The following is a 12,732-nucleotide window of genomic DNA, read 5'->3' as shown; positions in this document are numbered from 1 at the left end:
CAAAAGTTAATCCAGGTGTTCAAATAAAAGCCTGTTTAAACTGAAAGCAATTAAAGTGGTGCAGCTGGAAGAAATGTCCCTCAATTAATCAAAATTTTTTTAATTGCAAGTCTAAAACTAACTTTTAGATTTCTGAAATGCCCAATCACTGTGTGATGGATTACGATCCCCTCTGGATCAATAACACGAGTTCCTGTTGACTGAACCTCTTTGTTGCTCTGAGATGAATCTGTGTGGCTCCTGACAGCTGTTGCCCAGCAGTTTTTTTTTTTTCCTCTGGTCTGTGTTCAGGTTAGGCCGACCCTTCGGGGAATGAATTAAAGTCAATGCAGCATGTGTTTGTGTCCATTAGGAATCAGGGTCAGTCACTCAGCAGTCCATTAAGGCTCTCTTTTGTTCTGCTTGTTTCTGGGTCTCTACGTCTCTGCTGTCCTCCCTCTGGCTTTATCAATCGCTGTCTGCATGTCTGCCCAGCTAAATCATGGGTATTTTTGGCAGGAATTGGATGTCTAAAGCGTCTGACACTTTGTCTTCTCCTCAGACTTGTCTTTTAAAAGCTGCAGCTTCTCTGAGTGACCACCAGGGGGAGGTAGAGTATAAAGTCTTTCTCAGAGAGGAGCGTGGAGAAATGGATTTCACACACACACACACACACAGGCAGCCAATCAGGTTGCAGAGCAGCAGAATCCTGACAGCGATATGCAAATGAAGCCTCACTTGTCATTTTTAGCAGCAGCAGCATCACTCTCCCTTTCCGTCTCTCTCTTTTTTCACCTGTGTCAGTAAATGTGACTCGACCATCTGCCCGGCTGGCATCTGGAGGGCTGTTAAAGCCCTCAGGCGTGTCTGACAGGTGAGGGAGGCGGAGCCAGTCTAATTTTAGGGCCCGCTGATGTGGTTTTTTTTGTTTTGTTTTTTTTCTTCCCTCACATTTAATGGCAGCTCTTGTGTTGTGAGAGCAGCTCATGCAAGAAAATTTAAAAACACTGTCTGAATGACCGTATCGTAGTCCAGCCATGCAGGCAGAGACGCAGCTGCTTTCACCATGAACTCACTAATCAAACATTAGGAAAAAGGTGAAAAAACGACCAGCATGACATACTGTGTTAGTTTAGAGGAGAGCTTCCCAAAGTGTGGGGCCCAAGCCATTGCAGGGGGGGCGCGGTATGAAAAGGGAAAAAAAACAAAACGCTTGGACACTGCTAGCACGGGGCTCTCACACAAACGCAAAGCAGGAGATGAAGCATCGCTGAATATGTTTCCAAACCAACTTCATTCTAAGCCAAAGACTAGAAAATATGGTGAAGCATATCTTCCCTTTCCCACCTGATCAGGTGCCAAGGTAGGTCTCCCCTGCAGATTTGGTTTTCCCTTTGTCGGGAGCAGCGCTGGGCTCTTCAAATCACAGACAAACAGTATCCCACATTCTTGATTGTTAGTTCACAAACACTTGTTGTAATGACTAACTACTCCTGACATTTTGGAGATGTTAGCTCTTTATACAGTAAAGTTACAGTGGGATACAAATAATATCAGGCTGATCCTGCCACGATTTGTTCCCCCGGTTCAAATCACGGACAAACAGTATCCCACAGTTGTTTATGTTTTTAAACCCATTTTGCACAGAGAGGCATTTTTTGAAAAATGTATTGATAGTAATGTTGAATATTATTACACAGGAAAAAAACAACTACATGTAAAATAATCACACCGTGACGCCTCTGCCTTTGTAAATGGAGGGACAGTAACTGCGTGTGTAAATGTAAGCGTGTAAAACCTGAAGATAGTCAGATTAACAGAATTTTGTCTCTGCCTTTCTGCAATTCATCTCATGTAAACAATAACGTGGCGCAAAGCAAAAAGGCACATACCTTTGACGTTGCGTGACGAACTCTATATTCCTCGTCCACACGGAAATGCAAAAAAGTTTTAAAAAATCTCCGTTTTCGGTGATTCGAAACACCGTTTACGTGTGGACGAAAAGTCCAAACGCATAGAAACAGCTGCGTTTTCAAAAATACCCGTGTAGGTGTGGACATTGGGGGGAGGGGGGGGGACATTTTTCTTGTAAAACAAAGGGGGGCCTAGCAAAAAAAGTTTGGGAACCGCTGGTTTAGAGTTTAGCTCTGGTTGTTATTTGGTGGTGCTTACTCAGCCCTCTGGTAAAATAATGCATTAAGTTTGCTCTTGGAGCAAATTGGCAGAAAATAATGAGAATCACGTCTAAACGAACCAACATGTTTAAATAAAACAAACACAAATTAAAGTGAAAATATAGTTTTCTGTTTTATATGGAAAATAAAGTAAATGATGCTAAGCAGGGATGCCCACACATCCCTCTCTCCGCCCACCTCCTTCCGCTATTGCAGGTGGATGCTGACTGAGCCAGGAGACGTCCTCTCCCTGTAGTTTGTCCCGCGTGTTGTGGGTCTGCTCCGGGGCTCCAGGTTTTCCATAGTTTGATTTTTTTTTTTTATACATTTATATTCACAGATCTCTCTTTGAAGCTCCTGGTGGTTCTTCCAGCATATGCAGTGCTTTCAGCGTGTCACATGTCACACAGGTTACGTTACCAGATTAGCCAGTTTTTGGTTAATGTTAGCAGATAGAGCAGCAGGCCATCGTCCACACACCTGAATGTCTTAACGCATCATTCCAGTTGACAATTATGTGTCCTCAGTTAGTCATGGGTGGAGTAATGTCTCATTGAGATAAGTGTAATCTTCCTAATCAGCTAGTTTTCTGCTAGCAACGAGCGAGTGCTGCAACCTTTAAACACCTCCTGCACTAGACAACGACATGCAGAGTTAAACCCGGCAGAGAGGCCCTTACAGACAGGTTTGCATCTATAACATTTAGTAGACCTGAGCTGTAACTGATTCAGTTTTAGAGTCGCTGTGAGATCAGACATTAGGGGTCAAAGTATCCAATCTTCACAAACGTGCGTCAGATGGTAATAGGAAATATTCTTAGAAAGAAAGCAGATCCAGCTGCTCGGTTCATGCGTGGTCTGCAGTTGTGTTCTGAAGCTTCAAGTCATGTGCCTCAGATTTGTGTTTCTTATACTGTAAAAGGAAAATAAATCACGTGCACAGTCTAAGATGTGACGCTGTTTGGAGATGGTTGCAGCAGATTCTCCTTCTGGGTGTAAACTAGGGGTGGGTTTTTATAATCGATTTATCGATTAAAATCGATTCTGGCTTGGATAACATAAAATCGATTCATTAAAATCCTGAATCGATTTTTTTAATATAAATTTATTTTGCCCGAAATGCCAGAATCTCAGGTGAAAGATCACAAAATTTCAACAATCACCAAACAGCTAAGACAGTAAATGAGAGCAGGAACACGGATTCTGCACAAAAATGTAAACACACAGCGCGGACCTGCCGATGGATCAGAATCAGTGAGATGTCGCCTTTCTCAGCTGACGGTCGGGGCTGAAAGCCGACAGCTAGCTGATTCTGATCCGCGGGTCCGCGCTGTGTGTTTACGCCCTTTTTGCACTGATCATAAAGCTGTTAGTTTTATCTCTCTCAATACTGACCGAACCAGCAGCAAAAGAAGATCCAAACTACGCTTCACATAAACATCATCATGAATTCCCTCTTACTTTTGCTGTTTTGCTTCCACCACGTTAAAATCACACTTCATGCACAGCTCTCTCTCTCTCCCTCTCTCTCTCTGTCTCTCCCTGTCTGTCTGTTTTCTGCATTATTCGTTTGCTTGTTACCCACAAGTCTACCGTTGTTTACAGTGCTGTCAGCCGACGTTTTTTTTTTTTCGTTTTACTTACTTCCGAAAAGAAAACCTAATTTCTGCCGTTCAATATTGAACAAATTTCAACTTTTTAAAATTATGCAAAATGCAAAACGCTGTGTCTCTAATAAAACCGCTGTAACTTCAGAGGTAACGTTCATGTGTTGATTAATGGTTTTCTTTCGTTTTTGATGTACTGCAGAATATTTTTATTAAATCCCAGGCCAGGAAAATTGCCTTCATGTTTTTCTGTGTTTTATCTTCAGCTACTTTGACACAAAGGCCTCTGCTGTGATGCTCACACCTTTGATAAAGTCTGGAAAGTGTCAGCTTCCTTTTTATTGATACAAAAATATGTAAATGTACTGATCTGAATTATAATATTTCTGACTGTCAAAATTTCCCAGATTCAAATCGAATTGAATCGAATTAAATCGAATCGTGGATCGAATGATTCGGGACCTTGTGAATCGGAATTGAATCGATTCTAGAAATCAGTGACGATACCCAGCCCTAGTGTAAACGTCACTTTCAGAGAGGAACAAAAAAAATAAAAAATCTTGACTCCACATGACTTCATTCTCACCTGGATGAAAGCAGAGTGCTGATTTTATCAGGTGACAAAAGGTGTCAGTGCAGCAGGATCCACAAAATCTGAAGCTTCTCCTTCACTCCCGCTGCTGATCCAGTAATCAATGCATTTACTATGGGAGCATGTGTATATGTGTGTCTGTGTGTTTATGTGCGTGTGCTGTCATTTTTCCATCAGCAGTTTTGTGCCTGTCAGGCTTCAGCACAGCGTGGGAAACATGAGCTTTCTGGACATGACAGGGGTCAAAAGTCAGCACTCACAGCTCAGAGACAGGGCTTTCTGACTGTCACTGAACACCCTGGTGACCAGCTGTCAGTCACTGTGTGTCAGAGGTCAAAGGTCACATTGGAGAGGGGCTGAGTGTGATGGCCACACAGAGAGGAAAGGTCCAGATTCACCTGCCCGGACCAGTTCACCTGTGTCTAAACTCATCTCTGGTGATATTCTGGGTTTTCCCTCTCTTTCTGTAGAAATCTCATGCCGCCACAAGCCGCCATACTCTTGGCTTAAGAACAGTCCCAGAGCCTGACGGCCGAATTTTGGCGTGAAGTCCGTCCCCGCTCTGATCGTTTTCGGGACCCTCAAACACTCAGTAACCTGGTTAATCTCCTCCTTATGTGCATGATTAAAATACCCTCTGATCACAATCTGCTGCCCCCCTCCCGTTTGTCATTTCCTAAGCCAACAGGGCCGACTGGGACCCAGTTGGACGAGCGGCAAGCTTCCCTCCAATCCACCGTTTGGCAAACGGATTTAAAAAAAAAAACAGGAATTTAAACTGTAGAAATATTTTATTATGATTTCACAGCAGTCTGTCCTTCGCTGTGTGCTGCCTTCAGCAGATTTTCTGAAGCTGAATCACATTTACTCAAATACTTGAGGGTTGTACTCGAGTGTGTAGCTGTTAAAAACCAAAAATAGCAACATCTGTAAAGCTGCTTTTAAAACTAGGCTAGATTCTTTTCATTATTGATAAATGTTGCGATGATTTCCCCCAATAAACATCAATATAGTTTGGTCTATATAAACACCTTTTATGCTTTTATTTTTTTTGTACTGATTATTTTTCCCCTATAGTTTTTATTGTATTATTTTTTTATACATATATCATTAGATATTTAGATCTGCTTTTACTTAATTGTGCTACTTGTTAACAACCAAACACAAACAAATCAAACTAACAGTAACAGTAATAATCGTGCTCAGCGTGGATCTTTTCATACCTCCGTCCTTGTGATCAGTTATCATGTCATGACCGTCGCTCAGAGTTTTACGCAAAAACAACAAAAGCTGTCGTTCACGTTCACGTCAACATATTCAAGAAAGAAACGACACATTCAATTCAATTCAATTCAATTCAATTTTATTTATATAGCGCCAAATCACAACAAATGTCGCCTCAAGGCGCTTCATAGATACAGAGAAAAGCCCAACAATCATATGACCCCCTATGAGCAAGCACTTTGGCGACAGTGGGAAGGAAAAACTCCCTTTTAACAGGAAGAAACCTCCGGCAGAACCAGGCTCAGGGAGGGGCGGCCATCTGCTGCGACCGGTTGGGGTGAGAGAAGGAAGACAGGATAAAGACATGCTGTGGAAGAGAGACAGAGATTAATAACAGATACGATTCAATACAGAGAGGTCTGTTAATACATAGTGAGTGAGAAAGGTGACTGGAAAGGAAAAACTCAATGCATCATGGGAATCCCCCGGCAGCCTACATCTATTGCAGCATAACTAAGGGAGGATTCAGGGTCACCTGGTCCAGCCCTAACTATATGCTTTAGCAAAAAGGAAGGTTTTAAGCCTAATCTTAAAAGTAGAGATAGTGTCTGTCTCCTGAATCCAAACTGGAAGCTGGTTCCACAGAAGAGGGGCCTGAAAACTGAAGGCTCTCCCTCCCATTCTACTTTTAAATACTCTAGGAACAACAAGTAGGCCTGCAGAGCGAGAGCGAAGTGCTCTAATAGGGTGATATGGTACTACAAGGTCATTAAGATAAGATGGGGCCTGATTATTTAAGACCTTGTATGTGAGGAGCAGGATTTTGAATTCAATTCTGGATTTAACAGGAAGCCAATGAAGGGAAGCCAAAACAGGAGAAATATGCTCTCTCTTTCTAGACCCTGTCAGTACTCTTGCTGCAGCATTTTGGATTAACTGAAGGCTTTTCAGTGAGTTTTTTGGACATCCTGATAATAATGAATTGCAGTAGTCTAGCCTGGAAGTAATAAATGCATGAACTAGTTTTTCAGCGTCACTCTGAGACAGGATATTTCTAATTTTAGAGATGTTGCGCAAATGGAAGAACGCAGTCTTACATATTTGTTTAATATGTGCGTTGAAAGACATATCCTGGTCAAAAATGACTCCAAGGTTCCTCACAGTGTTACTGGAGGCCAAGGTAATGCCATCCAGAGTAAGAATCTGGTTAGATACCATATTTCTAAGCTTTTCAGCGCCGAGTACAATGACCTCAGTTTTATCTGAGTTAAGAAGCAGAAAGTTAGTGGCCATCCAAGTCTTTATGTCTTTAAGACATTCCTGCAGTTTAACTAATTGGTGTGTGTTATCTGGCTTCATGGACAGATAGAGCTGGGTGTCATCTGCATAGCAGTGAAAATGTATGCTATGTCTTCTAATGATGCTGCCTAGGGGAAGCATGTATAATGTAAACAGAATTGGTCCTAGCACCGAACCCTGTGGAACTCCATAATTAACCTCAGTGTGTGAAGAGGACTCTCCATTTACATGCACAAATTGGAGTCTATTAGATAGATGTGATACAAACCACTGCAGTGCAATACCTGTAATACCTACAGCATGTTCTAATCGCTCTAATAGAATATTATGGTCAACAGTATCGAATGCTGCACTAAGGTCAAGAAGGACAAGCACAGAGATGAGTCCACTGTCAGAGGCCATAAGAAGATCATTTGTAACCTTCAATAAAGCTGTTTCTGTGCTGTGATGAACTCTGAAACCTGACTGAAACTCTTCAAATAAACCATTCCTCTGCAGATGATCTGTTAGCTGTTTGACAACTACTCTTTCAAGGATTTTTGATATGAAAGGAAGGTTGGAGATTGGCCTATAATTAGCTAAGACTGCTGGGTCTAGAGATGGCTTTTTGAGTAAAGGTTTAACTGCAGCCACCTTGAAGGCCTGTGGTACATAGCCGATTATTAGAGATAGGTTGATCATATATAAGATCGAAGAATTAATCAATGGCAGGACTTCTTTGAGCAGTTTTGTAGGAATGGGGTCTAAAAGACACGTTGATGGTTTGGAGGAAGTAATTATTGAAGTTAACTCAGAAAGATCGATTGGAAAAAAAGAGTCTAACTTAACATCAATGGAACTAAGAGTAGCTGTAGATAATATTAGATCTGTGGGATGATTATTGGTAATTTTTTCTCTAATGATAAAAATTTTATTTGTGAAGAAGTTCATGAAGTCATCACTAGTTAACGTTAAAGGGATGGTTGGCTCAACAGAGCTCTGACATTGTGCTAAATGTTTGACCCGAGCAGATCATGTAGTCCACTGGGACGTGTTCCAGCGTTTCTAAGTTGTACATTATATTTTATTTTTCCTGGCATGAAAAATCAGAACATTACAGCTTTCTCAGATGTTTATTTTTGGGTTGAAGATTTTGGTTGAAGATGCACTCGCTGAGATCAATTCCAGTTCACAAGATTTCCTGCAGTTTGGAGTCGGACCACAGGCGGTGTGTAAGCCTGCCAGGATTTATTTAGCCTTATTTTTTTAAAAATACTCTTTTTCCAGTTTTTTTTTTTTAAACATGTGTTTAATTTTTACTTGTTGTTATTATTACACTTATTTCTATTTTTATTTTGTTATTATTTTCTGTTTATTTTTTTACTGTATTTTGTGTAACGTATCTTATTTATTAATATAGTCATATTTTATGCTTTTTAACTAATGCCAAATATTATTACCTATTTTTTGCACACTTTATTCATCATTGCTGAAAGTATAATTTTTCAGTAATTTATTATTTATTTTATTTTATATGTTTCATTTTGTCAGTGTCTTCGTATATCATTTTTGATCATGATCATGTTTTTATTTTCTTTTTTGCTTCTTCTCTTTATTTGTCATTGTGATTTAATCATTTTTATTAATCAATAAATAAGGCAGAGTAAAATGACGGCGTATATCATATGATGAATTCTAAACATCTGTCAGCAGCGTAGCTCCGATCAGCAAAAGACAAAAAACGATTATTGCATAAATATAAAATAAATGGAGATGAGGGTAAAAGCAAAAGTTGGCTATTTTTTATTATTTAATAAAAAATCTCTCAGATGTTGTCAGCAGCTGGATATAATCATGAAGGTGTTTCAGGATCTTTAGTGCCCGTGTTATTGTGAAGCCTTGTTTAAGATGAACTCAGGTACCAGAGGATGCTGCCATCATGCAGCAGGCTTACCTCAGCAGATCACATCCACTGACTCAGAGTGGAGGCTGTTTTCAGCGTTGTTTAGTCCTTGCTTTAGCACAAGTGTCTCCATTTATTATCCTGACCAGACCCTTTTGATGCAGGAAGCGTGAGGTCAGGACCTCAGGTCTCTGTGGAGGTTGTGTAGACTCTGGGTGGCCGACCAAGAACACCTGCAGGGATTATACACTGGTCAGGTGTTCAAAACACTGAAGGTGAATAACACTGATTACCCCGTTACAGTCGGGCTTTTCACGGTGTGACATATACGAGGCAGCGATGGAGTGATCAGTTCTTTGTGTGATGCAAGCAGGAAAAGTATAAGAGCTTGAAACCAAAAGTTCCAAAAAATTATGATTATGTAACACAATTATTCACTAACCTGACAAACATCCTGCAAGTTTACAGTATATATACAATATGATCTATTTACAAGTTCTGTCTTTGTGCTGTAAATGTAGTTTAAATGGGAAAAAAAATACAGTCTTAGCTGTAATGCCTGAGATGCGACTCAAAAGTCACAAACTGATATCGAGCTGGGTTACAGTAGAGGTTGTCAGGGCCAGATGTTCCTCGAATATCACCTAATGTGTGTTTGAATGTGTGTACTGGCAGCTGTTTTTGAGTTGATACCGGATGAGGCCCAAAAGTCACGAGCTGAGCTTTACATGGGTTACAGCAAAGGCTGGATGAGCCAGATGTGATCCAGATGTCAATTATGTAAAAGGTTGGATGAGCCAGATGTTCCTCAAATGCCACTAAACATATAAATTGTACTTGGAGCTGTCTATGAGTTGACGCCAGAGGTGGCTCAAAAGTCACAAGCCAGTATGGTTGTGACGTACAGCGAGAGTTGTTCGGGCCAGATGTTGCCCAGATGTCACAAGCTAGGCTTTGGACTGCAACTCCAACGGTTGTCAAGAACTAGATGAGGCAAAAAGTAAGGAGCTGGGATTTATGTCGGTTACGGCAAAGGTTAGCAGGGCCAGATGTGGCCTAAAAAGTCACATCTGGCCCTGCTAACATCATGTAAGGTGGACCTGTGGCTGTCCCTGAGTTGATGTTGTCAGCCAGATGTGCGCCAAAGGTGACTGCAGATGTTGTTCACTTGTTTCTGAGGTAAATGGAACCTGAGAGCTCTTTGTTGATGTTCATCCGGGTTTCACGTCTTTTGTCTGTGGTTTGTGTCTTCATTTGTTTCCTGAATCGAGTGTAAAACTACACCAATGCTCTCCCAAACCCCAAACAGGACCTTGATATTGATACCAGGAGGATAATCCTGGTTTTCAGTTCCTGAAATCTGGTTTTATCCCAGTTTTCCATCAGTTACCTGCACGTTTCCAAGCCTCTCCTCTCTCCTCCTCTTGGTACACTTACAGAAGACTCTGAGGAATTCACTCACCGGCTCCCCTCCCCCCACACTGGAATGAAGTGTATGAATGAGGAGGAAGAGGAGGAGAGGAAGGGAAATGTGAAGACAGGAAGAGAAAGAAGAGGAAGGATTGAAGGAAGGAAGGAAATAGAGGGACAAGATAACGAAGGAAGGAAGGATCTAATGAAGGAAAGGAAGTGCAGGATGAAGGGCTGAGATGGAGGAGTGGTGTGTTAGAGGGCGAGAGCAGCAAGCGAGCAAAGTGTGTGTGTGTGTGTGTGTGTTTGTGAGCTGCGAGCTCTGTGATTGGCTGAACCCGGCTAGATGCACCAACAGCCGAAAGAAGACGGGAACAGAGGAGAGGGAGGCTGCAGATAGAGGAGAGAATACAAAGAGCAAGTGAGTGGGGGAGTGTGTGAGGGAGTGTGTGTGTGTGTTACATGTGCGCTAATGCGTGTGTGTGATATCCAGAGGTGTGTGCGTGTGTGTGTGTGTGCGCAGCAGAAAGAGGAGGCGAGGAGGAGGAAACCTGATCTCACTCTCTCTATCTCTCTGTGTGGAATAAACGCTTAGCCCTCACCGTTATTGGCCTTGCTGTCAACTTGCAGCGTAGCCCGGCCCAGTTTGGACCCAGTGTGATTGTGGTGGAGGTGGTGGGGATGGAGCGGTTCCTGGCCCTGCTACGTCTGCTGAGCAGGAGGAGGCGAGGGAGGAGGTACCGGGCGGATGATGATTACCAGGAAGGCTACGAAGACGTTTACTACTACACCAGCAAGTACAACACACACCTACTGAGTGAGTGAGTCCCATAAAGAAACAATGGAGAAAGAGAGAGAGGCTTTGTTTTATTGTCCTACTGTAGAGCGAGTGAGGTAGAGAGATGATGCAGAGAGAGAGAGGCTTATCAACAGATTATGGCACTCAAAGTGGCCTAGATTGTGTTGGTGTGCGCCGTTTTAAATTGTGGGGACTCGAGTGTGTTTACTTTAGTGCTCTGTGGGGACCTCCTCAAGGGGACAAAATTTCTGTAATTTCAGGGACAAGGATATTACAGGTAGCTCGACTCCTCAAAAGTAAAAGAAATCCAATGAGTGTGTGTGATGTCTTTTAATTTTTGTGTTTTGGGGGGACATTTATGCACTAATTTTTCTGTAATGTGGGGTCCCAACTTCCTTCAGGGGACAAACGTATATCCTCTGAAGCGATGGAAATACGACTCCATGGGTGTGTGCTATTTTAATTTGTTTCCTGGGACACTGGCTTGTGGGTACTTTCTTGCACTCCACCTCCCCCGTAAGGTGAGGGAGCAGATGTCAGGGTGAAGACTTTCAGGGTTGGCTCGAGACCTTTAAAGTGGTGGAAATATTTAGTGTGAGGTCTTGTATTTATGGGTTACGTGGAAGCACGTGTGGACAAAAAGCGAGTCCTATATATAGTAATGATATAATGGGGGGGGGGGGGGGGGGGGAGGCTGTACGTGTGTCTTATTGCAATTGGTTTGACGTATTTGTGTTTGCTCTTCTTAAACTTTAGGGACCTGACTTCCTTATGGGAACAAAAAATGAGTCTAAATAAAGAGTGAGCCCTATGAAGGGAAAACCACCGTAATCGAGAAAATTTCAGGTTGAAGGCTTGGAACTTAGAGCTAGTCCAATTTGGGGGAACTAAAATGAGTTCCCAAGAGGAGATGAAGACTTTGAAGTTTGAATTAAATGTCCTGTGGGGACACGCATGTCTTTATATTCTCATACTGCGCTAACTCGATGTCCTCATAGAGTCAAAGCTCGAGTCCCTGTAAGATGAAGGAATAAATTTCAGGGTTAGCAGGGTGTGTGTGAGTGTGTGTGTGTGTGTGTTTGTGATGGTAGCTTTATCTGTGTGTATGTTTTTGCTTTTTTTACTGTGAAGACTCACCTTGGTTCAGTGTAGAAGTTTGAGTCCTCTTAAAGGTGATGGAGTAAAGTTCAGGGTGAAGACTTTGAGGTTAGTCCTGTGAAGGGATGGAAATACTGCTCTTCCCACTGTGTGTGTGTGTGTGTGTGTGTGTATTTATTTAAGGTCTTGTATTATAGATGAAGGTCGTTAGTGAAGCTGCTCAGTTACAGTACACACACGCTCACTCAGGTATTCAGATGACATGAACCAGGTGGTTTGTGGGTAATAACAGGGCAGGATGTTTACTGCAGGAAGGAATGTGAACAATGTGGGAAAACGCACACTAATTCCAGGTTTGACGTCTTGTGTTGTTCTAGTCTGCACGCTTCAGTCCTTCTTTGGCGTCCTGCGGTAGTTTCTACTCCTTTTTTGTTCCATGTTCTTGACCGAACCTACGAAACTTTTGCTCCAAATATGACCAGTCGGGATTTCCTCCCCCATCAGGAGCAGATTGTGATACACCAAGTCGTGAATAATGTGTTTAGCTCTAGGCGCTCACACTTCCACTTTAATTATCTGATCTTTAATTACATTTAGATAATATGTCTTTTTGTGACCCATATCTGGGGGTTCCTTTTACACTTATTTTACGCTCGGCCACTTTTATAG

The 12,732-nt window shown here is 42.1% G+C and overlaps 1 protein-coding gene across 5 annotated transcripts in view; it reads left to right on the top strand.

The window, feature by feature from the left end:
• Positions 1-12,732, top strand: part of grip1 (glutamate receptor interacting protein 1) — a 78,491-nt gene that overhangs the window by 17,143 nt on the left and 48,616 nt on the right. Inside the window, exon 1 of one of the 5 annotated variants that reach the window (XM_085137192.1) lies at positions 9,844-10,983. The exons of 2 other annotated variants lie outside the window; for them this stretch is intronic. In XM_085137192.1, the coding sequence (XP_084993318.1) occupies positions 10,848-10,983 (136 nt within the window). In that variant the 5' untranslated portion in view covers positions 9,844-10,847. Of the gene's footprint in view, positions 1-9,843; positions 10,984-12,732 lie in introns of those variants that run through there. 2 more of the 5 variants (XM_085137193.1, XM_085137198.1) reach the window with 2 other exon arrangements.

Source organism: Neolamprologus multifasciatus, chromosome 17 (assembly GCF_963576455.1).
Source record: "Neolamprologus multifasciatus chromosome 17, fNeoMul1.2, whole genome shotgun sequence".
Lineage (NCBI taxonomy): Eukaryota > Metazoa > Chordata > Actinopteri > Cichliformes > Cichlidae > Neolamprologus > Neolamprologus multifasciatus.
The sequence above is the reverse complement of the archived record's forward strand: the minus strand, read 5'-3'. Positions and strand labels throughout refer to the sequence as shown.